This window comes from Pristis pectinata, chromosome 3, assembly GCF_009764475.1.
Source record: "Pristis pectinata isolate sPriPec2 chromosome 3, sPriPec2.1.pri, whole genome shotgun sequence".
Classification (NCBI taxonomy): Eukaryota; Metazoa; Chordata; class Chondrichthyes; order Rhinopristiformes; family Pristidae; genus Pristis; species Pristis pectinata.
Window position 1 is genome coordinate 23,597,159 of NC_067407.1, and position 26,783 is coordinate 23,623,941.

Sequence of the window (26,783 nt, forward strand, 5' to 3'; positions counted from 1 at the left end):
ATAATACCACTTAATTGTTTTATATTTAGGTATGGTTCTACAAGTAAAATCAGCTCTTCAGTATCCATATAAAATGATTTATTCTGCATATTATGTACTTATAGCTGACTTTTACGACACAGGAGAATGTCAGTATTCAAATTTGATTTCCAGCAGCACATGCTGAGAAGTAATTGACTTTTAATTTTGCCTTCCTTGGGAAATGTGAATAGTATACCCAGTGCACATGAACTGAACTCTATAGCCAATAATCAACCAAGGACATGTCTAGCCATAGCTCAAGCACACGCATAACACAGCATCTTAGACTTTATTCCAAGCTTTAAAGCCAAAAGCAAATGGTGGGCAGACTTTGCCAAGTGCCACAGGTTTTGCACTTTATTTTTTCCTCTGATCATATGCATTAGTCTCTGGGCATATCTTTTGTTTTGTATGACAGATTGTTCAAAAGAAGGTGAAAGGTGTTCTTATTCAACACTGTTTCAGGAGCGTTTATGACTGGCCTTTGTACTGTGGAATGTGAGGAAGTGTAAACAAACTGCAAAAAATGTATTTACATTTCTGCAAGGTGGGTGGGGGGGGCGTTGGGGGAGAAAAGGTATCCAATGTTGCCCTCTTATCCATGGAGAGCCTATTGTCGGGTAATATTTTCTTTCTTTTCTAGATTGCAATGATTTCACCTGGTTTAAATTCCTGTGAGCACACTCTAAACACATTGAGATATGCAGACAGGTAATGGTTCAAGCTTTACAATTGAATTTCCAGACTGTTCTATGAGCAAGAAAAATGAGAGCCTGACACTATTCAACTGATTCAATATTAGCTCCTTTCATTCAAATACTTAAAATTTTGCACTGGGGAGAGTTATTGTTTCTTGAAAGTGTTATATTAACTCAATTATTCAAAAGTACAGGTCTCCCTCAATTTACAAAGGGGTCACTTTTCGGGAAAAGATTGTGTTAACCAAAACTTTATAAATCATAAAGGCATTTGCCATAAGTCTCAATATAAGAACTCTAGTTTTGTTCACGAGCTAAAGAATTTTTGTTAAATAAGTCTTGATACTTAAGAATACAAGTACCTGAAGTAATATTTCATTAACAATTAAGTTGTAAATTAAGATGATATAAACATAATGTACCTGTCAGGGGTAATTAAGTGAAACTTACAAGATCCTGAGAGGTCTTGACGGTGAAACGGGAACGAGCAGAACCATAAAAGCCTGTGTGATTGTGTGTTGAATTGTATTCGTATCTGTTCAAGGGTGAAAGAACTTGGTGTTGAAGAAGTTTCCAATGAACCAGAATGTTCCACAATCTCTAAAGAGAAAAGAATCAATGAATCCTTGGAACAGTCTGATATTCGGTTGCTGTGTGAGAAAATTGTAAGTAGTTTGGCACTGTTTTGAAATAACCTCTGAGAATGCAAAGTGAATATTTTGAAGTGACATTAACAATTTTGCACATGCAGAAAACTATCTACAGTAAAACTCTGATAGTCTGACATCCTCAGGACTTTGGTGCAGGACTGGCAGATTTTCCAGACTATTGAATATAACTCCTATTAATAAATCAACACACTTTTAAGTTGCCCTTTTTGTATAGATGTTACACAGTAGTATAACAATTCTTCCAGTGAACCAGGTGAGTTTGAATGAAATATGGTGCTCAGGGGGTCTTTGTTTGCCGATTCCAACCAATGGATAATGGATTGGAAGGCTTCTGCTGTTCCCAGGGGAATGTCCTCTTTATTTTTGTTAACTAACATTTTGATCCTTTCTATTCTGAAACAAAGTAATTTGAACTGAGAATCTTTAATGTATTATTCTCCCACGTTCAGTGTACCAGGAACCTAGAGTATAGGTTCAATGTTTTTTTTTGCATCTTTTTCCTGCTGCCAAATCTGATGTTTATATAAATCAGGAAGGGAACAATGTTCTGTATGTTAAGTTTGTATAGGGTTCACTTTAAAAATATGGATTCTGTATCAAACTTGATTAACAGCTTTACTGGCCATCCAATATTTTGTTTGACCACCAGCCCAAAACGTGGGCCAGGCTCCAGTTCCAATGAGAAAGAGGGTTTTGGGGATGAGAATGTTCAGTTTTGTTGGAGCAAAATCCAAAGGGTGTCTATTAATGTATAACTTTAGAAATAACCTTTGAATCAAAGAATATAATCTACTGTCCTAATTAGTCATAATTTATTCTGCCTATTTATTCACTGAAAGTATCTCAAGTATTAATATTAACCATAATGTCACCTAGTGCTAACTTAATCTGCCGTTTTGAGAGATTGATGCAGCTTTAGTGTAAAATATACGTATCAGCAATGTACAACTTTTGACTTTTCGTAAAAAGACCTCGGTCGCAAAATAACACTGCATGTTCTTAACATCTGGTGCTCAGTATCTTTTGGCTTCACATTTGATACATGTATGTAGACAATATCTGTTTGTATTGTTTAAAAGTCTGTCTTGGTGGAATAATTTGACTAAATTTGTTTCAAAAATAGAATGTCGCTAAAGGAATTCTATTAATATTCCTCCAAGAGAACTGGACAATGCCTTGCTACTGAATGTAGTCTTAACCTCTGTTTATAGTAACTCCTGTAGAGCACACTGTCTCACTCTCCCATCTGATGTTGTCTTTAAAGCCCAGCAAAAATGAAGTTCTAAGTGAGAATCAGGAAAAAGTTGCAGCGCAAGGTGGTTTGGACGTATCTCAGGTTAGGCTAATAGTTTGTTAGTAGCTTTCCCAAATCTCAGGGCTGTTTCAGATTTTATTCAGGGCAGGGCTTAAAATCTATATTCTTAATTTATATTCCTTAATTTTCTAATGGTTTACATTATTTGTAATTGAACATACAGTATGGTATTTTGGTATCCAGATGTTTTTGTAATATGTAAGCTTGGTGCATGGTCTAAATTTGTGAATAAATTACTGTATATACACAATTGATTCTTATGGATTTGGGGTGCTTTCAATTTGACAGAATTTCGTTGCTTACAAAAAACAACTGTAGGTACTAGGTCTTCCAACATTCAGTTTAACCTAGATTTTTGCAGCTAACAGTGAAGTGGAAGCACACCCTGCTGACTTTGAAGCAAGTTATGATCTTTGTGACAGACTTTTCTTTCCAAAATCAATTAATGTTGGTCTGTTTAATTTTTTTTTTGCTTGGGATGTATGTTGCTGACTTGGCCTGCATTTATTGCCCATCTAATTGCTCAAAAGTAGTGAGCTGCCTTTGTGAACCACTATCGTCCTTCCCACAATGCTATCGGGTATCCAGTGAAATAATCTCAATATTTCCCATTTTGGATGATGTGTGACTTTGCAGGAAACCTGCAGGTGTTGGTATTCCCATGTTTTTGTCCCTGTTCTCTACAGTGGAGGTTATGATGTTATCAGAATACCAAGGTGACTGACTATGGGACATTTGGCAGGTTGTACACAATCCAGCCATGGTGTAAGAATGGTCCAGGCTAGTGGATGAGGTGCCAGTCCAGTGGGCTGCTTTGTCTTGTATAGTGTCATGATGCTTGAGTGTTGTTGGAACTGCACTCATTCAAGTGAATGGAGTGTATTCCATTGTGCTATCGATTTGACCCTTGTCAGTGGTGGAAGGAGATTAGGATTTTAGGAGGCAAGTCATTTAACAAGGGATATCCAGTCTCTGTCCTTCCCTTTTAGTAAATACAGTATTCACTTGGCTATTTCAGTTGAGTTTATAGTCAATAGTGACACCTCTGCCTTCCACACCACCCCAAAATACAGTTGAATATCAAGGCTAAGGGGTAGACTCGCCCATGTTAGAGATTGTCATTGGCTTTTTTAATGGCATGAATATTATTTGACATCTAGCGGGCCATTCCTGAATATTATCTAGGTTTTGCTGCATGCAGACATGCATTGCTGCTTTTGTTGACAATGAGCCGTGGGAAAGATGGTTGGACATAGGACTGTCGTAGGAATTATTACTCCAGTATCCTGGAACTGGAGATGTTTGACCTCCAACAACTGTGACCATCTTGCTTTTCATGAGGTATAACTCTGAACAGTTTTTCTTGATGACCATTGACTTCAGTTTCTTCAGGGCTGCTTATTGTTACATTTGGTCAAATGTTGCCTTAATGTCAAAGGCAGTCACTCTTGCCTCACCTCTGGAAATCAGATGTTAGGACCATGGCTGTGAGGGGGTCTGGGGAAATCCACATTGGGCATTGCTGAGTAAGTGCCGCAATGATATGGTCAACACTCCTTCCAACACTTTACTACCCAATCTACTCTTAATCATCAGTAATCAACTGGATTGTGTTTGCCCGGATACACTGGTGACATTTAAGAGACTCGTAGGTAGCCCTCCATTTCTCTATCATTCATGTGGCTATGTGGGAGGGAAGGGTTAGATAGATCTTAGAGCAGGTTAAAATGTCAGCACAACATTGTAGGTCGAAGGGCCTGTACTGTGCTGTTATGTTCTGTGACTGGCTACTGCAGTGGTGGAATCTCTGGAAGTAGCCAAGATGGATCGGTCATTGGCACTTCTAGCTTAACATGGTTGTGAATGCTTCAGCTTTGTCATTAGCACTCTCACAGAGGACAAGCATGTTCTTGAATCCAACTCCTTTAATTGTCAATCACCATACAAGACTAGATGGGGCAGGGCTGCAGAGCTTTGAACTGATCTATTCGCCGTGGGATCACTTTGACTCTCTCTATTAAATTCTGCTTTTATTGTTTGTGACACAAATTGCCATGTTGCAAGTTCACTGGGTTAGTGTGTCAATTTTACATACATGCCCCATTTCCGACATGCTCTTCTGCACTTATTGAACCCCCGCTATGATTATGACAATAGCGTGAAGGATATGATGGACAATTGGGTTGCTTTGCTGGTGTAAATATATGCTATCTTGGTCCATAGGGCCTCATAGATGCTTAATATTATCCTATCAAGTTTGCTTACATAGGACTGCATAGGGTATACAGCAGATCCAGTCCATGGTGCCATTTATACTCGTCCACTTTTCTCATCTTACAGCATATCTATTTTAAGATGAGGCCGAATAAACGTGAAATGTATCAGATTTTTTCCCACTTAGCATGATTGGCATCCATTGTTGGATTGAATCTTTGTTATCACCACAGACTGCAGTGGTCACTTCTACATGTGCTGTTGTGGGCAAATGCATTTGCAATGGGTAGATTGGTGAAGTCCAAGTCAAGTAGGTCTTATCCCTCATGTTGGTTTTCTCACTACCTGCTGTAGATTCGGTCTGTCAGCTGTGTCCTACAAGGTTCAGTCATCAGTGGTGCTAGCAAGTCACTCTCGGTGATGAGCATTCTATGCTCTTGCTACTTTCAGTGCTGTTTCCATGTGATTTTTCAATGTGAGAACATAAGAAATAGGAGCAGGAGTCGGCCATCTGGCCCATCAAGCCAGCTCTGCCATTCAATAAGATCATGGCTGATCTGGCCATGGACTCTGATCCACCTACCTGCCTTTTCCCCATAACCCTTAATTCCCCTACTATGCAAAAAAAAATGAAGTGCTAATCCATCAGCTGAGGTAGGATGATGTGGTAATCAAGAAGTGGTTTCCTAGTCCGTGTTTGGCCTTGAGCCAAGTAACCTTGGAGTTGATGTGGAGAACTCAAGCCTATGCCCTCTGCATGTACTGCCACCTCAGTTTAGTCTACTGGTGAGACCAGGTGCATCCAGGAAATGCAGTGGAAGAGCTTGGCATATTGTCTGTAAGGTACAAATCTGTGAGTATGACTGTGTTGGGCAGTTATCTGTGGGACAGCTCTCCCAGTTTAAATACCAGACCCCAGATCTTTGAGGGGATGATTTTGGAAGGTTGATTGGGCTGGGAACAACACGGTTACCTCCTGAGTTTGCTGCCAAAATTGATGCCAGTGGACCAATCTGTTTTGTCCTTTGTTAAAACAAAGCAGTTATAACCAAGCAAGCCAGTTGTATTATTTCTAAAAGTAGTCAAGCGTCGACCACATTGCTGCAAGTCTGGAGTGGTATAAACTATCAAAATTAAAATTTGCAGATATTAGAAATCTGGGGGGAAAAACAGAAAATTCTGGAAACACTTCAGAAGGTCATGCAGCATCTGTGGAAAGAGAAACAAATAACATCAAGTCATAGACTTTTAACCTACTCTTGTGTACTCAACAGTTTTAATTTTGTTATGGACTCAGTGAATGTCCCTTTAAGATAGAGAGTGTGTGTGGGGCGTGCTTACGTCAATAGAAGATAAAGGACGTAATAACGTTGTTGAAGAAGTTAGAAGAAGAAGGGGAGAGAGAGAAGGGAGAGAGACACCAGCCTGCTAGTTTTCTCTATCGATGGATGAGAAACAATAACTGTGTCTGCCACTGAAATCCATGTATGGAAGTTGGAAGTAATCCGGTGGAGTTCACTTTGTTGCTGACCTGTAGAAGGAAACAGGTGTTTGTGTGTGTGGATGACCACGATTCGGATGCTTTTCGGGGTGAGGAAGTCACTACCGAGTAAACACTGAAGTGTCGCTGGGGTTCCATCGTGGAACATTTGGATTTCGTATTTACTCTCTGTTTCTCTACGTCTATGTCTTATCTTCAGACAACGGTGGTTGTTGAAGAAGCCCTTGCTCATGTTTCACCTTATGGCTTGCGGAACTGAACTTTAAGAACCATTCCGGAACTGGGAGTTTTGGACTTTGCCACACACACACACACACACGAAGAGTTTAGTTTTGGGGTTAACGTTCGAGGTTTAACATTTTTGAATTCTAACATACTAACATTTTTACTTTTATTTTATGTATTATCATAAGTAGTGATTAATAAAATAGTTTTTAACACTGAATCATGCTCAGTGTGTTTCTTTTGTTGCTGGTTCGTGACAATTTGCAGAAAGAGTGGGGGAGAGGGAATATTTTGAATAGGACAAAGTTAAGGTTTCTGTGGTGGTAAGTTGCTAAAGTCATCTCTTAAATGGGTTCTGTGGAATGCCTAGCAAATTAATGTCAGTGGAGAGAGATTCTTTATTCTTGTGAGCCACTAGACAAGATCCATCTAGTCTTAAATGTTTTTCTCTCTTCCAGTTCCAAAGAAGAGTTTTTGATCTGAAATATTAGCTGTTTTTCTTTCCACAGATGCTGTCTGACCTGCTGAGCATTTCTGGCATTTTTTTTTGTTTTTATTTCAGATTTCTAGCACCTGCATTTTTTTTTGATTTTCAGACTTTAATGTGGGCAGCTGTCGTCCATGTTTGAAGCTGCAAAGAGTGAAGGTATTCATCAACTTATGGTGCCATAACTCAAACACCCAGTTGGCCAAATTTGCCCTGAAGTTGTATTTTACAATATGATTTATGCCAAGTTTCAGAAGGATTTAAGGGGTTCTGTTTCCTTAAATATAATATATAGTTCAAAATTAAAATGGCAGTAAATTTATCATCAAGCTTTGTGCTTTTAAAATCTGCTAACTACCATTTTGGGTATGGTAGTGTACAAGACCACCAATTTGTTAGGCGAGTTCAAATCTCTGTCAAACTGAAAATTTAATTTGGTAATATATGGATGATATCAAAAATAACATTACCGGATTGGTATGAAAATTCAATTTGCGCACTAATATCCTTCAGGATCACAGCCTGCCACCTGTATTTAGTATGCCGTGGATGTGCTCTGGCACCATACTATTTCACTCCTATTACCTTCTGCAATACTCAGAGTTCCTTAATCTCTGTTCGTGAAGATGAGCAGTAAGCCCAAAGAATACCAAGTCATTGAGTTCTCCTCCAACTTGTTTATTTATATTTCAGGATGTTGCTTCAGTGATAATGAAGGAATCTCACCCCTATCTAGTTGTGTCACTATGGGGATTGCTGAAGGCAAAGGGCCATCGTCATCTCAGTAACTAACCACGGTTGGGTGTTAACTTTTGGCCCTTCTGACTTAGTGGGTTTAAGTTGCTCTCTGGATGATTTGTTTTTCATCCAGACTGGATGCTCATTCAATGAATATTTTGAACTGGAAATGCAGAGCAACCTAGATATAGCGTTCTTCAATATATTGTGCTTTCAGTTAAACCAGGCATATTACCATATCCCTAAAGGCAGTTTGCATTTTTATTCCAAAAATACAGGAGATAGTAATTCCCAGCAGTATGTGATAGATCTTTGTTCGTGAAAATCCCTCTGACAATGATTGTGCTGAAGAGGGAGCAATAGGTTCTGGGAAAGGATTGGTAATCCACCATTTGTGATATTTTTTTCCATGAGAGCAATCCCATGTGATGTACAGTAACAGACTGAGTGGAGGGAATGGGGGTGGATATTGCAGAAATGAGTTCAACCTGTCTGTGTGCATTCTGTACTATATTGAAAGAATCCAACATTAGGTAAACATTATTTAACTTATAACTTGGATGTTAAATTGTCCCCTTGCACCACTTGTATCACATCAAGGTTGCACTGTTTTCAAGTGGCCGTATAGTGCAGAATATTTAAAATTTAACACAAAGTAGTTGTTTGTCTCATTGTGAATGTGTTATCTTTTGAAGCATGCATATGTAGTTTGAAGTTTGGCTGGTTGCATTTTAGTGTATATTGGTCCAGTGGTCTGGCCAAGAATAATCTATCTTTTGAGAATGTTTTCTTTCCAAGTATGTCTATTGGAAAGGTATGATGAACTATGATGAATGAGTTACAGAGACTTTGGTAAAGATCTCTGTACCCATAAAACAATTTGCTGATAATTCTATTCAATTAAGACCTACAGATGGGGAAACAATTTAAGAATTTCAAATCACCACCATGTATCTGAAACAGCCCTGATCAAAGTTATTTCTTAATGTAGGGAAATAATTAAAAGAAAAACATAGTTCTCTGAAGCAAAATACTAAAGGTATAATTCTCAGATGCAACAGCTTTGTCACTATCCATTTGATTCTCTTATTTTCTACTCCCACCCTACCTAAATGAAACTCCTTTTAACTTAACTGCTCATCCATTCTAATAAGCTGTGCTGTAGAAGTCAATATTATAGATATTTAAGTAAAAACAAAATGCTGGAAGTACCCAGGTTCATCTGCCTCTGATTTGTGTTTAGTGAAGACCAGAATAATTAGGGCTGGGGTCTTTTATTTCTAAGTTCTTGTAGATTTCCAAAGTTCATGGTATTTGTTTAAAGGTTACGTTGGCTTAGCTGTTGTTTAACCAAAAGCTCTTCTCAGAAATGTAACCCCTAGATTATTTAGAAGATCAGCTTTCCCTTTTCCTACATCCTACAACAGCCCTAATGGATCATATGCTAATTCTGATCTTGAGATCTTTGCTTTCACCTCCTTTTATTTCTGTCCCCTTTTATTTGAAATTTTCATTAAATATTTATTTTGATAGGTAGTATGTAAAAGAAACCCTTTATCTCACTATGTATTTCAGTGCTTTCCTGGGCATCTCTAGGTCAAATCATCATTTGGGATTGTTTGTCAGATGCAAAGTCAACACAAAATGTCAGCCATGTAAAGTTTGTTCAATCTGCAGAGCAATAGTGTTGGCAATTATTTGCAACCAATTTCAATCTAACGTTTAAGAAATCTTTAACTTCCATCTGCACATAATCAAAGAATACAGCAATTTTATGTTCTTCATTTGCCTCCATAGTCAAAGATCTTTTCTAATTGGTTAATTATGAACATGAAATTATTTTTAAATTTAATTGCCTATAGTATAGAAGGAAAGGGTAGCAAGGCCAGTCAGTTACTTGGGTGTATAATTTATCTTCAAAAGCCAAGTTTTAGGTAATGGGCAAAAGCTGGAATGTCTAACTTAAATCAGGTCATGTTTTGCATTCAACTGCATAATCTTCTAGCTCCCCAGATTTGCAGACAAGCCACTAATTCAAGTTAACTAGCAACTTGTTCTTAATAAGAGGAACAAATGGAAGACCAAAACATTGTTCCTTGTGAAATTATGAACATTTCAGTAATTGGCATTGACCTTGATCTGAATGAAGCTACTTAAGCAATTTTATGCCCAATTTTTAAATATATGAACTTTCATTTTAAGGAGGCACCATCAAAAATTTGTGACTTGCATGTAGATGTTTCTCGAATTCTTGAACTGGAAGAACAGGTGGTGGATGAACACCGAGAAATTCAACAGGTAAGAAAAGTAATTTATTTTGCAAAAAAGTCATAATCTTGACTAATTTCTTACCTCCCCAAGTGGTTTTGAATAACAGCCATTTTTGACCCACAATGTCTCAGCTGGTTATGATCAGGTCAGTTGTGACTGCTACCATTGCAGATGCAAGGATATCAGGCCTTCTCTCTGCTTTCTTTCCTCCCAACTCTCCACCTTGTTGAAGTGGGCCACTTTTATCCAATCAGGGCTGTCTTACAAATTTTTCTTGGAGTCATGATTTAGAGGTTTTGATGGGATTCTTGATCCAGGTTGTTAAAATGCTTTGGTATTTAATATTTTAAGTAAACGCTTTGGCTAAAAATACAACTTGCTTGCTTAATTTTGATAGAACAGTCTGCTGTGGTCTGCTAGTAATATCCTGCATGACAACACTCAAATCAAGAAACATTTTCAGTTACACTTGATCAATAAGTGTGTTGTTTCCAAGTCCCAGGATATTGCTGGCTTGGCTTTTGTTTTGGCACAGTGTGAGGTTCAATATGATCTTGGAAGTTGAGTTTAATTTCATCCAGAATTGTGCTGCCTCTGTTGGAATGTTGATGTAGTTTGTTGATTTGGGCAATAGTAAAATAAGTACTAAGAACTAGATAAAGTAAATACAAGTTTCCTGATTCCCAGAATATTTTGAGTTCATAAGGCAAATGGGAGCACATGTGTATGTGGCTCTACCTTTTGAAACCATCGACTAAGATATGGTTGATCCTGGACAACACTTCCCCACCAAATTCCCCTTTCCATTAGAGTGCAATATGTAACAATATTTGCAGTTGGTGTTAGTGAATTCCAAAAATCCTCAGCTCTGTGAAGCAGTCACTCCTCATCTTTGTGCTAAATGACTGGCCCGTAGCCCTGAGATTCTCCCTACTAGTTCCCTTTCAATCATTGGAAACCTTGTAAATTTTTCCCTGTCAAATCTGAATTGCACATTTTGCTGAGTTCACAGCTTTTTAAAAAAAATTGCCCATGACCCTCGCAGGGAACCTGCAAAGTGAACTAATGGAGGAAAATAACCCCCAAATATTTTGCAAAAGGTCAGTTGAGCTGGCTGCAGCTGAACAGGGTAGTTACTTAATCCAACCTGTGCTGTGCCAAATATGAATGCTTATTATTTCCTTCTCTATGCCAACAATCACCAGAAGAGGGAGCAGATATTTAATTAACACAAGGCAGTTTCATATGGAAAATAATGATTTATCTTTCTCATCAGAAATTACTACAGTGGAGTGAAGCAGATAATAAACTCTTGAAGATGACGCAGCTACCAGACTATAATGTTGAAAACTACACCAACATATTACAATCATACATGGACGAGAGGATGGAAATATTTCAAGAATTTGACAGTACAGTTTTCAAATTTATATTCTTGTATTGGATGAGGGAGAGTTGATCTCAATATGTAAAAACAAGGGGAAGGATTGAATATTTCTATTATTCATAATACAGCCCTGTTGCTTTTCACTTCTCATCTTGCTTTACTAAAGGAGCTGGAGACTTGACCAGAAATGTATACGAATGGAGTCATTTGAAATTGGTTATGGGTAATAACAAGAGGCAATCTGCTTTAATACACCATTGTTCTTTCCTATCAGAGATTACTTCCTATTCAAAGCAAAATGGGCAACAAACTTTAGTAACCTGATGAAGGGTCTCAACCTGAAACATCGACTGTTTATTTCCTTCCATAGATGCTGCTGAGTTCCTCTGGCATCTTGTATGTTGCTCCAGATTCCAGCATCTGTAGAATCTCTCGTGTCGCCAGCACATTTTAGTATTGTCCATTTTGTACCACTGCATGCTTCCACCCTTCCCTCCCACCACCAATTCCTTTCTGACCAGTGATGTGTAAGAAGTCAATGCCATTTAACTTGCAAGCATGTGTGTGAGACTGCATTTTGATCAGCACACATATCCCACTTCCCAACATCCCAAAAAATTGTGCTGTTATATCTCCCTGGTTCTGGAGGCATCATAAGAGACATGGAAGTGATTTTTTTTTTGCTTGATTTTGAGTAATAAAATAGATTTAAATGCAATCCATATTGCCCCAAAAAAGAGGAAACAAACCTATGACTTGCCTTGCAACATTGCAATCCCATGATCTTTCTTGTTGCCTTATTTTCTTCCCTTGGGTTGAGCAAGGAGGGTTGGTGGACAATGATTTTCAATGCATTGGGAAAATGTTATTTAGGGATGCTACTCTGAATTATTCAAGCCTTCCAATTAGCAGGTGAAAATGTTAACTGAGCACAACATCCCAAAGATGGGTTGGGTGTAAGGTTAAATGGCAAAAATAAATTACACGTGGTTGGATGGTAGAAGAATTGGGGTGGAGTTGATGGGCGTATAAAGGAATAGGTTACAGGGTAATAAGAGGGGGAATTGCTCAAAGAACCTACATAAACTTGATAAACCATAGAACAATACAGGCCCTTCGGTCCATGTTGTGCTGCCCTTCAAACTACACCTAAGACTAACCCCTTCCTCCCACATATCCCTCTATCTTAAATTCCTCCATATGCTTATCTAACAATCTCTTGAACTTGTCCAATGTATCAGCCTCCACCACCACCCCAGGCAGCACATTCCATGCAGCAACCACTCTCTGGGTGAAAACCCTCCCTCTGACATCTCCCTTGAACTTCCCACCCATTACCTTAAAGACATGTCCTCTTGTTTTGAGCATTGGTGCCCTGGGAAAGAGGTGCTGGCTGTCCACTCTATCTATTCCTTTCAATATCTTGTATACCTCTATCATGTCTCCCCTCATCCTCCTCCTCTCCAATGAGAACAGCCCCAGCTCCTTTAGTCTCTCCTCATAATCCATACTCAAATCCGGGCAGCATCCTGGTAAATCTCCTCTGCACCCTTTCCGATGCCTCCACATCCTTCCTATAATGAGGTGACCAGAACTGGTGTGGCCTAACCAGAGTTTTGTAAAGCTGCATCATCACTTTGCTGCTCTTAAACTTGATCCCCCAACTTATGAAAGCTAATATCCCATAAGCTTTCTTAATTACCTTATCTACCTGTGAGGCAACTTTTCAGTGATCTGTGGATATGAACCTCCAGATCCCTCTGCTCCTCCACACTGCCCAGAATCTTGCCATTTACCTTGTACTCCACCTTGGAGTTTGTCCTTCCAAAGTGTACGACCTCACACTTCTGGATTGAACTCCATCTGCCACTTGTCAGCCCAGCTCTGCATCCTATCAATATCCCTCTGCAAGCTTTGACAGCCCTCCACACTATCCACAACACCACTGATCTTTGTGTCATCTGCAAACTTGCTAACCCAGCCTTCCACCCCTTCATCTAAGTCGTTAATAAATATCACAAAAAGTAGAGGTCCCAGAACCGATCCCTGTGGGACACCACTAGTCACAGCCCTCCAATCCAAATGTACTCCCTCCCCCACAACCCCCTCTGCTTTCTACAGGCAAGCCAATTCTGAATCCACACGGCCAAGCCTCCCTGGATCCCTTGGCCTGACCTTCTGAAGAAGCCTACCATGCGGAACCTTATCAAATGCCTTACTAAAATCCATGTAGACCACATCCACTGCACTACCCTCATCAATCTTCCTGGTCACCTCCTCAAAGAACCCTATCAGGCTTGTGAGGCAAGATCTTCCCTTCACGAAGCCATGCTGACTGTCCCTAATCAGTCCATGATTGTCTAAATGCTCATAGATCCTATCTCTTAGAATCCTTTCTGACAGCTTACCCACCACAGACGTAAGGCTCACTGGCCTGTAATTCCCTGGACTATCCCTACTACCTTTCTTGAATAAGGGGACAACATTCGCCATCCTCCAATCCTCCGGTACCATCCCCTTGGACAACGAGGACTCAAAGATCCTAACTAACGGTTCAGCAATCTCCTCTCTTGCCTCACGATGCAGCCTGGGGAATATTCTGTCAGGCCCCGGGGACTTATCTGTCCTAATATTTTCTAACAACTCCAACCCATCCTCTTTCTTAATATCTACATACTCTAGAACATTACCCTCACCAACACTGTCCTCAGCATCATCAAGACCCCTCTGCTTGGTGAATACTGAAAAGAAGTATTCATTGAGAACCTCACTTCCACAGCTTCCAGGCACATCCTCCCACCTTTGTCTTTAATCAGACCTACCTTTACCCTAGCCATCCTTCTCTTTATGTATGAGAAAAAAGCCTTGGGATTCTCCTTAACCCTACTCGCCAAAGCCTTTTCATGTCCCCTTCTCACTTTCCTCAGCCCTTCCTTAAGTTCCTTCCTTGCTACTTACAGCTTATGTATGCTGCCGCCTTCTTCCTAACTAGTTGTTCCACCTCTCTTGTCACCCACAGTTCCTTCACCCGACCATTCCTTCTCTGCCTCACCAGGACAAATTTATCCCTAACATCCTGCAAAAGATCCCTGAACATCGACCACATCTCCATAGTACATTTCCCTTCAAAAATGTCATCCCAATTTACGCTCCCAAGTTCTCGCCTTATAGCCTCATAATTCACCTTTCCCCAATTAAATATCTTCCCATCCTCTTTGCTCCTATCCCTGTCCATGACAATTCTAAAGGTTCTGGAGCAATGGTCACTATCCCCCAAATGCTCACCCACCGATAGATCTGTCACCTGTCCCAGTTCATTACCTAAAACTAGATCTAATATGGCATTCCCTCTAGTTGGCCTGTCAACATACTGTATCAGGAATCCATCCTGGACACACCTAACAAACCGCGCCATCTAAACCCTTGGCACTAGGTAGGTGCCAATCAATATTTGGAAAGTTGAAGTCTCCCACTATAATAGCCCTGTTATTTTCGCGTCTTTCCAAAAACTGCCTCCCAATCTGCTCCTCAGTATTCCTACTGCTACCGGGGGGCCTATAGAATACTCCCAGGAGGGTAACTTCCCCTTTTTTGTTCCTAACTTCCACCCATATTGACTCTAGAGAGGATCCTTCTACATTATCTACCCTTTCTGCAGCTGTAACAGTGTCCCTGTCCAGTATTGCCACCCCTCCTCATCTTCTCCACCCCCCCCCATCCCTTTTAAAACACTGAAAACCAGGAATATTCAATATCCATTCCTGCCCTGATGTCAGCCATGTCTCTGTAATAGCCACAATATCATAGTCCCATGTACTAATCCAAGCTCTCAGTTCATCTCCCTTATTCCTGATGCTGCTTGCATTTAAGTAAATGCACTTTAGCCCATCCACCTTACTACTTTTATAGCCTGTACTCTGCTTCTCCTTCCTCAAAGCCTCTCTACCTATCAGATCTGACTTTCCCCATCCCCTTCTTCCTCTGACCTACTCCCTTCCCCCTCCCAATCTAACTTAAACCCTCCTGAACCACCCTAGCAAACCTGGCTGCAAGGATATTGGCCCCCTTCTGGTTCAGGTGTAACCAGTCCTCTCTGTACAGGTCCCACCTTCCCCAGAAGAAATCCCAATGATCCAAAAATCTAAAGCCCTCCCTCCTGCACCAACTTCTCAGCCACGCATTTATTTGCCATCTCCTCTTATTCCTCCCTTCACTATCACATGGCACTGGCAGCAATCCTGAGATCGCTACCCTCGAGGTCCTGTTCTTCAGCCTTCTGCCTAGCTCGCTAAACTCACTTTTCAGGACTTCATCCCTCTTCCTACCTATGTTGTTGGTACCAACATGAACCACGACTTCTGGCTGTTCTCCCTCCCGCTCTAGAATCCTGTGGACCCAATCAGTGACATCCCGGACCCTGGCACCCAGGAGGCAACATACCATCCAGGATTCAGGCTCACTGCCACAGAACCTCCTATCTGTTTCCCTGACTATTGAGTCCCCTATCACTACCGCCTTCCTCTTCTCCTCCCTTCCCTTCTGAGCAGCAGGACCGGTCCCAGTGCCATAGACCTGGCTACTGCTGCTAGGCCCCGGCAAGTCATCTCCCTCAACAGCCTCCAAAGCGGAAAACCTGTTACTGAGGGGAACAGCCTCTGGGGTCCTCTGCTCTATCTGCCTGTTCGTTTTCTTTTTCCTTTTCTCTCCCCTGACAGTCACCATTCTATCTACTTCCTCGACTCCAGTAGTACCTGCTGTAAGGGGGGGCTAACTGTCTCCTTATGTACAGTATCTACAAAACTCCAACCCCCCCCCCCCCCCCTCCCGATGCTGCGCAGTATTTGAAGCTGCAACTCCAGCTCATCGATTGTGAGCCAAAGTTCCTCCAGCCTCAAGTACTTACTGCAGATGTGGCCATCGTGGACCACAGCAAGGTCCACGAGCTCCCACATTAAGCAGCTGCAGCACACCATCATGTCCTCCATCAGAACTATTTCTTTTCTCCCCTCCCCCCCCAGTTGTTCTATTTAAAAATTTATAACAGATAACAGGTAAACCTACCTACCTATAAGCCAAATGTTGTGAGGAAGATATGACATTCCTTTAAGCTGTGTTAAATATTCATACTTATAATATCCTGATCACTCAAAACTTTCATGTTGGTAATCATCTGTGTAGTCTATCAATATTGAGATTCAAAGAACTGTGGCAAAAGATGTTCAATCTTGAAATGACAAGTAAGCAATATAGTAATGAGTTCAAACCCACTAAATTTTCCTTATTCTGTATTCTGGAATTTGTACTGGAGTTATTTGCTATTGTATAAAGATTGCACACATTTTACTTTGATTTCTGATCAAAATGAAAAGGATACATTTGAGTTAATTTTCTTTAGAACATTGAGAGCAACTAATGCTATATTAGCCAGTGACCTTTCTGTATTTGAGATGCTGTTTTAGTTGTATAGGAACAGAAAATCAGACCAGTGTTGAAGCATTTTCAAGTTTTTATTTACAATTTATTCATATTGCAAAGTTTCATAAAGTAATGTTTTGTTCATCTGAACATTAAACTTGTTTTGGTCTGTATATTATTAAATACTTGTCTTTTTAACTGCAGAAATCCTGAAAGCCTTGCGACAAGCTTTGCAGAAGGAGGAACAAGCTGCTAAAATTCAAGGTTGAAGCCATGACCTCCAATTTGAGGATCTTGAGTGTCTGTCAAGTATTCGGATTGTAACTCTTGTGGCCACTAGATTCAACTCTCATTCATCCGGGGGCTGCAAATTTTGTACGTGTTCCTCTTTGCTGTTCATGCCCTTGCAATCCTCTTTCTAAAACTTTTGTCTATGTGACTTTTAGATGTTTTCTTTTGAAAATGTACAGATTTATATCTAGTATATAATATGCTTGAACTGACTTTGTGACACATAACTAAAAGTGAAAGTTTGCATACATAGTGATGCAGTTATGCTGTTTAGTTTTTCAGAATGCATTGATTTCTCTAATCCATTCCAGTGTTGTATATGAGAAAGTCAACTTGTTTAAAGAGAACTTTGAAGGAGGAGAGTGGAATTGCTCTGTCTTTGTTTTCATTCCCTGCCCCAAAATATAGCAGAAATGTTTCATGTCGGCAAACTATATTTTAATGTGCTGGAGTTACCTAATACATAAAGACTTGCTAAGTATTCCACAAAACTGTTTTATTGTTCCAGTTGGATAACCTGCCAAACATTTGGTACTTAGGTTTAATGAATGGTGACTGACATTGCTGTCCTCCAGCATGTTTGCAATCAAAAGTCAATTCAGTGTACCAATGAAACACTACCAAGTTCAAGGACAGAATGGTATAACTTTTTTAGGCTGTTAAAATAGTCTTGATTTTTTTGTTTTGTCATTGGTGAACAAAATATAAAGCAGCTGCAGAATGTTTTGATTCATCACAAATTGTATAATGCTTGGCAATACAATAGGAGTCCGGTAGATCCCAAGTGAAGCACTGCAATTTCTTTTTCTAAAACTGTTCGACCCGGAGGACAAAGTAAACTATTATAAATCTGCCTAATTCATAACTTAAGACCATTTTCTACACTGTTTATTCTGCATATCCAGAAATGGAGTAGGAGGAGAGAAATCAATTGACTTCTAATTCTGAAGTAACCTAGATGTGTTTTTATGAACAACTATCTGGCAAAGAACTGAATTAAGGTTTCCTTAGTCTACCCTTAAATGATTGGTGTACATGATGGAAAAGTCAAATGTGAACTGTTCTCTGGTCTGTATCTACTCCAGATTGCATGGTCCATTGGAATTTGTTGAATTGAGGAATCATTATACTGTAATGTTCTTGACATATTTAATAAAGAGATTAAATACCATAAAGCTGGTGTGCAGCTCTTAATTTAAATAAGTGCATGCATGCTGAATGAATGTGGTGAACTGATTTAATGGTTTCAGGGGAAAGCTGCAAATGAATATGTCACATAAAATAGCACTACTGCAAATTTCCACTAATGTTTTAACATTATTTAAATTCATTATTTGAACTACTTTGGAAGAAACAAGGTGAGGTCCTTCTCTTACCCTTTTTGTCTTTATCTAGTTCCCCTTATTAGACCACATCCTCTGCTTAAAATCCTGAGCGATGCTGCATAACAATTACAGGCATTTAAAATTAATTCTATAGTCCTAGTCTATTGTAAATCCTATTTCTGCTATCCCATCATCACCTACTCCAACTCTAGGGATATTTGAAGGTTTAAAATAATTCTTCAATCCAAGAAATATGTAGGTTCTACAATTTCATACAGGATGTTCTGGGTCACTCAGGAGTACTAAAGCACAACCAGAATCTGAAAGTTGCTCTGATTTATATTACAATTCTTAATTACCTCTTGCTACAACACCAGGAACCCAAGTATTTGTTAACAAAAACAATGTATCAGTTGATGAGAATTGATAGAAAATTTGACATTTTAACAAATTATCAATAGCACACTTTTGAAACAATGCGTAATGCAAACAGATTGATGACCAGCAGATATCAAGCTGGGGGAAAACTAGTGGGAGGGAAAAAATAATGTACACCTGCAAGCACTGATTTTTTTTCAGTCATCCTGCTGCTGTGGTCTGTCATCTGTCATAATTGTTTAATAAAATTCAGTTAGCTACAGTTTACATTTGGATGTTTTGCTAAGTGCTGCTAGCAGGAGCAGGAAAAAATGTCAAACTGTTTTGGAGGAGGCCAGGAAGGCATGTTTTACAAGGTATCTAAGTGGAAACAGGATCTGACACAGTTGTGACATGGTGAATAATGCAATAACTTGACAACTACCTTGACTCAAAAGTGAATTTAGGACTCGGGCAGACTTCATTCAATCAGTTAAGTTGCAGTAACAGGTGCTGTTGGGAGGAAAGAGTATACAAGTGTTTAGTTCACTCATTGAATTCAGCAGCCTATGCTTTGTAACACTACTGTCCCATAAACCTTGTGTCTCAGTCAACAGGCTTCTCCCCACTTGGTGCCTCTTCTAGGCTCCAGCATCTGAAATCCCCTCCAAATGCCCTGTGGTTCTTTGTCCAAGCCCTACTTCAACACACATACTGATGTGTGTTTGGCAACCTCCACAAATCCTTTTTGTTTTCTCTTAGTCCTACCCTATTAAAGACTTCCTACATTAAAAGTGTAAAATGAAGGATATTTCTAATCCTCCCTTTCTTCCTATTTATTTACAGCACCTTGAGGACAATGAGTGGAGCAGACAATCCAGTTGAACCTAGCTCCGAGTCTGATTTGCATTCTGGCTAATGATCTTGTAAAGTTTCTAATTTCCACTACCTCTATATGAAGGTCATCAAGTGTCACATATTCAAATAGAGTTGTAGTGCTTTGCACAATTTTGGGGCATCCCAAAATGCTTTACAGCTGGTGAAATACCCACATAAATGATTCGATTTCATAGGTGACGCAACTGTCAATCTACAAACAATGCCTGCAGATAGCACCTAAAATTTCGCTTGAAACTTCCACGGAAGGACCAAGTAATTTAGTAATGTTAATGCAAGGATAGATTGACCAGAGCACTGAGGTGAAGTGAATAGGTCTTGATTTAACATTTCATTGAAATGTAGCATTTAAAATGGCACAACAAATCTTTTGATGTTTCTCTCAAAGTTTCAAGCTGGATTTGTAATTGCTCTCCAGACATTGAGCCAGAGCAGATACAGACATTGCCATCAATGATTAGTCACTGTTCTATGTTTCATAAATTCAATACTCATTCTAGACCAAGTTCTACAAAGTTTTAACTGTCTTCAAAAGTAATTGCACATGACTTGGTTTATTTTATTGACTGGTGACAAGCGTCCAAACTTGCACTCCTTCAGCCTTCATGGAAACAATGGGAAATGTGTCAAAAGGACAGACCTAATCATCCATTACACTTTCACAAGATGGGCAGTCACAGAAACATTACCAGGAAGGAGCTGCTTTAACCTACTGAGTTTGTGCTTGCTCTAGGTAAAATCAATCCAACATATTCCACTCTACAACTATCTTATAAAAGCTCTTTTTTTTCTTTCAAGTACTCATCCCATTCAGTTTTGAATGTCACTGTTGAATCTGCCTCCACTACTTTCCTTTGTTTTTACTACCAAGGGCCAGAAGCACACAGCATTTCAGACAGTACCCAGAGAGAGAGAAGCTGTCATTGTTTGGGGTCAATCACCCTTCTTGAGACCTGGAGAAATAAGTAAAATAGTGAAGGGTCTCGACCCAAAATGTCAACTGCCCATTTCCCTCTACAAATGCCCCCTGACCCACTGAGTTCCTCCAGCAGTATTGAATTGGTTTATTATTGTCACATATACCAAGGTACAGTGAAAAGCTTGTCTTGCATACCATTCATACAGATCAATTCATTACATAGTGCATGGAGGTAGTACAAGGTAAAACAATAACAGTGCAGAATGAAGTGTAACGGCCATAGAGAAAGTGCAGTGTAGGTAGACAATAAGGTACAAGGTCATTGTGAGGTCAAGAATCCATCAGATCATACTGGGGGATCATTCAAGAGTCTTATAACAGTGGGGTAGAAGCTGTCTTTGAGCCTGGTGGTACACAGGCTTTTGAATCTTCTTCCCAATGGGAGAGGGGAGAAGAGAGAATGTCCTGGGTGGGTGGGATCTTTGATTATGCTAGCTGCTTTACTGAGGCAGTGAGAAGTATAGAGTCCATGGAGGAGAGACTGGTTTCTGTGATGTGCTGAGCTGTGTCCACAACTCTGTAGTTTCTTGCAGTCACGGGCAGAGCAGTTGCCATACCAAGCCGTGATGTGTCCAGATAGGATGCTTTCTATGGTACGTTGATAAAAGTTGGTGAGTGTTAAAGGGGATATGCCAAATTTCTTTAGCCTCCTGAGGAGTAGAGGCACTGGTGAGCTTTCTTGGCCGTGGCATCTATGTAGTTGGACCAGGACAGGCTATTGGTGATGTTCAATCCAGGGAACTTGAAGCTCTCAACCCTCTCGACCTCAGCACCGTTGATGCAGACAGGTGCATGTGCACCACCCCCTTCCTGAAGTCAATGACCAGTTTGTTTTTTGCTGTGAGGAGAATACATGCTTGTTTTCTCATTTTTCCAGTTTTGATGACGAATCATTGACCTGAAACATTAGCTTTTTCAACAACTGCCTGATTACTTCTGACTTGCTTGTGTTTCTGGTATTTTCTGAAATCCGAATCTACTTATTTAAATACAAATTACCCAAATGAAAATCAGAAGTATTGTAAATGCTGGAAATCTGAAACAAAAACAAAATGCTGGAAATGCTCAGAGGTTAGACAGAATCTGCAGAAGGAGAATTAACATTCCAGGTCTGAGAGTCTCCACCAGAACAGGGAAAAAGATTTTAAAAGATCATTTTAAGTTGTCGCTAAGGTGGTGGGATAGGATAAAGGAAATATCTGTCAAACAGGTTAATGGGGCAGTCAGAGGGCAACTATGCTTCTTTGTGTGTGTTATGTATTGCTAATGGTAAGGTGCTGAGACGTGCACAGCAGTCAGGCTATACTAATGAGAGAGAAAACTGAGCCAAAATCACAGATAAAGGACAGGTAGAAATGGCCAGTTCTCATAAAAATAGAAAGAGCAAGTTACCTAAAGTTGGAGAATTCAGTGTTGAGTCCATAAGGCTGCAACATCATCAGACAGAAGATGAGATGCTGTTTCTCAAGCTTGAATTGGACCTTGTAATACGGTACATCCCTAAATCCATGCTGACTTTCTTGTTAATCAAATTAATATTAAATGTGTTTTTTTTCAGTTGTGACAAATGGTTTTTAATCTGCAAGTGTTCCCTTTCCACAGATTCTCCCTCACCTGCTCAGTGCTTCTACTGTTTTATGATTTTGCTTCAGATTTCCAGCATCTGAAGTTTTTTATGTTTTTACTAGTATTAATTTTGTTCTGGAGAGTCATTTGTAAATAATCCAGAAATATTAACATATTTCAAATGTTACAAATTATTCAAAGTATTGAAATATAAATTAAAAGTTCTAAAAGTAACAAAATCAAATGCATTCACTTAAACTCAATTTAACAATATTATCAAGTACTTTAATCCTTCATTGCTTTTCCCTTCTGAAGTGAATGGGGAAGTTGTCCCTGTGTCAGATCCAAATGATACAGGTTGATTCCCCATTGTAAATGGTAGGAAGTTGCCACAACTTTGCCCTAATATACTAAAATTTGAGAGAAAGGGACTTTGGAAAACAGCTGACAAAGATACCAGGAGTAGTTCGCCACAACTTGGGACATCTTATTAACATATAAATTCCTTAGTTGCAAATACTGTAGTTACAAAGGGAAAGGCCAGCAGTTACACAGGGTATTTTTCCATTTTCCCATGAGATTTGATATGTTCCTGTCACTTTCATATAAATATTCTCTGTATTTTCATTAAACACCATCCGTACAACATTCACAAACCTCCCAAGTTCACCACGCTTGCAGTCTTCTCTATTGGTCTATGGTCCTGACCCCATAACTAACTGGACAAGTCAGCTACCTAAGCTTCATGATTTTTCTATCAGATCACCTCATATTCTGTCATTCCAATTAACATTTCCTCAGAACAGTTTCCCAGATAATCTGTGTTGAATCTTCTCTAAAGTATAAAAGTCCTTCCTTTACCACAGAATCTAATATTGTATACAGTATCAACAAACACAAAGTGCTGGAGGAACTCAGTAGGTCAGGCAGCATCTGTGGAGGGTAATAAACAGTCGACATTTCGGGTTGAGACCCTTCATCAGGACTGGAAAGGAAGAGGGCAGAAGCCAGAATAAGGAGGTCGGGGGAGGGGAGGAGCACAGACTGGCAGGTGATAGGTGAGTCCAGGTAAGAGGGGGAAGGTAGGTGGGTGGGGGAAGGGGGAGATGTAAGAAGCTGAGAAGTGATAGGTAGAAGAGGCAAAGGGCTGAAGAAGGAATCAGGTAGGAGAGGGCAGAAGGAGGTGGGGAATAGATGGGCAGGTCATGACGGTGGGGGAAGGGGAAAGAGAAGGGGTGAGGGGGCCACAGGAATGAGGGAAGACAAAGGGGGTGGGGGGGGGGGAAGGAGGAAATATTCCAGCTCTTCTTAAAGTCTTATATAGGTTCATAATTACCTCGTCTTTATATTTTAAAGCTCTTGTATTGAAACCTAGAATTCAATAGCTTTTTTTTTCACAGTTTTTTACAAGCCTGAGGTTTGACCTTAAATATCCTTACAAATCCTAATCCTCTTCCTTTTCCATGACACGAAGTCTGCTTCAGTCAAGGTAATTGTATTTTGACGTTTACCAAAATACTTCACCTTGCATTCAAGATATTGAAATCAGTCAGCCACACCTGAACTCATTTCCCATCTTTTGAGTTATGACTATCCCTTCGTAAACTCCTGTCTATATTTGTGAATCACAGCAAATATTGTTTTTGATATTTAGTATAATTTGTAAATAACATAAGATGTGCTATTTGCACTGAACGCTATTTAAGCTACTTTATTAAATAAATTACCTTTGGTTTTGCCTCAGTCTGACAGTAGATGTTCAATTTGCACTTGCGATAGGCAGATAATCAGGATGCAATATTTACTGCACTAAACCAGGCGACAAAACATTTTTGTTTGATTCCTGAGTTTCACTTTTGATTGCCTCATAGCATTATACCGCATGGAAACAGGCCCTTTGGCCATCAAGCACCTGTCTATACTAATCCCATTTTCCAACATGCCTTCTAAACCATGGCGTTTTAAGTGCTAGTCTAAATACTTATTTAATGTTGTGATAGTACCCGCCTCTACCACCCTTCAGTAATGCGTTCCAGGATTCAGCCACCATCTGGGTGAAAAAAATGCTTCCTGAAATTCCTTCTAAATTTCTTACCCCTCACCTTATACCAATGGGAGAAGGTTCTCACTGTCCTATCTGTGCCCCTCATAATTTTGTATACCTTAATCAAGTCCCTCCTCAATCTTCTCCAGGCCAAAGAAAACACACTTGCCCTATTTTCATTGCTGAAATGCTCCATCCCAGGCAACATTCTGGTGAGTTTCCTCCGCACTATCTCCAGTGCAATTGCATCCTTAATCATTTTTAAAATCTCCTTCATTGGTATTCCCTACAGTTTGATTTTTTTTTACATGAAACACACTGAGTTCAATGAAGCTGAAGAAAAATGTACTTATTATAAATGTAACCTAACTTCAAACACAAATTCACATCAGTTTCCAATGAAGAACTGATAATCATACAGTCACTTCACTGTTGTGTACAAGAGTTCTGAGAAGGTTTTTTTTGGGAAGAACCAGAGAGAAGTACAGAGGGGCAAAGCCATGAAGGGATTTGAGCAGATTATTTTTAAATTGTTTACATTCGGAACAATGGGAGACGATAAAAGCCAGCAGAAACAGGAAATATTTGACGGTGATTATGATGTAACCATCAGAGTTTTGGATGAGCATAATCTTCCAAATTCAAAACGCTGAAGATTGTTTTTAACAGAATTGTTTTGCACAATGAGGGTATCTAAAACAAGGGGGAATAGGTTAAAATTTGGTAAGTTGCTAAATTGGTACACTGAAAAACTTGCCTTGCATACCGTTCATACAAATCAATGCATTACAACAGTGCATTGAGGTAGTACAAGGGGAAACAATAACAGAGTGCAGAATAAAGTGTTAGAGATGTAGATATTAGATATTTATTTATTAGTCAGATGTACATTGAAGCACACAGTGAAATGCGTCTTTTTGCGTTACTGAGAATCTGCTGGGGGCAGCCCGCAAGTGTCGCCACTCTTCCGGCACCAACACAGCATGCCCACAACTAACCTATATGTCTTTTTGGAATGTGGGAGGAAACCGGAGCACCCGGAGGAAATCCACGCAGACACACGGGGAGAACATACAAATTCCTTACAGACAGCGGCGGGAATTGAACCCGGGTCGCTGGTGCTGTAATAGCGTTACGCTAATCACTACACTTAGAAAGTGCAGTGCAGGTAGACAATAAGGTGCAAGGTCATAAAAGGGTAGATTGTGAGGTCAAGGGTCCATTTTAACTTACTAGGGAACTGTTCAATAGTCTTATAACAGCTAAATAGCTGTCCTTGAGCCTGGTGGTACGTGCTTTCAGGCTTTAGTATCCTCTGCCTGATGGGAGGGAGGAGAAGAGAGAATGAGGATGGAGAATGGAGGAGAAGGAGAGAGGAATGGGTGGGATCTTTGATTTTGCTGGCTGCTTCAAGAAATGCAGACAAAGTCCATGGAGGTTTCTGTGATGTGCTGAGCTGTGTCCACAACTCTCTGCAGTTTCTTGCGGTCACAGTCAGAGCAGCTGACATACCAAGCCGTGATACATCTGGATAAGATGCTTTCTATGGTGCATCGATAAAAACTGGTGGGGGTCAGACGGGACATGCCAAATTTCTGTAGCCTCCTGAGGAAGTAGAGGCACTGGTGAGCTTTCTTGGCCGTGGCCTCTACTTTGCTGGACTAGGATAGGCTATCGGTGATGTTCACTCCTGGAAACTTGAAGCTCTCAACCCTCTCAACTTCAGCACCTCTGATGTGCACTGCTCCCCTTCTTGAAGTCAATGAGCAGCTCTTTTGTTTTGCTGACATTGAGGGAAAAGTTGTTGTCGTGACACCATATCACTGGGCTCTCTACCTCCTTGCTGTACTCCAACTCCTCATTATTTGAGATACGGCCTACTACGGAGGTATCATCTGCAAACTTGTAGATGGAGTTAAAGTAGAATCTGGCCATGCAGTCATGAGTGTATAGGGAGCAGAGTAGGGGGCTGAGGACACAGCTTTGTGGGGCACCAGTGTTGAGGATAATCATGGCGGAGGTGTTGCTGCCTGTCCTTACTGATTGCGGTCTGTTGGTCAGGACGTCAAGGATCCAGTTGCAAAGGGAGATGTTGAGTCCCAGGTCTAGGAGTTTGGAGATGAGTTTGCTTGGAATTATAGTATTGAAGGCGGAACTGTAGTCAATAAACAATAGTCAAATATAGATGCCTTTACTATCCAGATGCTCCAGAGATGAGTGTAGGGCCAGGGTGACAGGAAGTAGTTTTAAAGGGGATTTGAAGGAAACTATTTTTTACACAGGGTGGTTGATATCTGGAACTCACTGCCAGAGGAGGTGGTAGAATCAGAAATAATTACTATTTAAGAGATAATTAGACAGTCAATTGAATAGGCAAAACC

The 26,783-nt window shown here is 40.1% G+C and overlaps 1 protein-coding gene across 2 annotated transcripts in view; it reads left to right on the forward strand.

Moving 5' to 3' along the window:
- kif2c (kinesin family member 2C) overlaps window positions 1–18,407 on the forward strand; it is a 51,829-nt gene extending 33,422 nt beyond the window's left edge. Inside the window, exons 17-21 of one of the 2 annotated variants that reach the window (XM_052011767.1) lie at window positions 665–732; window positions 1,264–1,384; window positions 10,073–10,168; window positions 11,418–11,553; window positions 17,148–18,407. In XM_052011767.1, the coding sequence (XP_051867727.1) occupies window positions 665–732; window positions 1,264–1,384; window positions 10,073–10,168; window positions 11,418–11,553; window positions 17,148–17,212 (486 nt within the window). In that variant the 3' untranslated portion in view covers window positions 17,213–18,407. The remainder of the gene's footprint in view (window positions 1–664; window positions 733–1,263; window positions 1,385–10,072; window positions 10,169–11,417; window positions 11,554–17,147) is intronic. The other variant, XM_052011768.1, reaches the window with a different exon arrangement.
- Window positions 18,408–26,783: the final 8,376 nt, after the last annotated feature.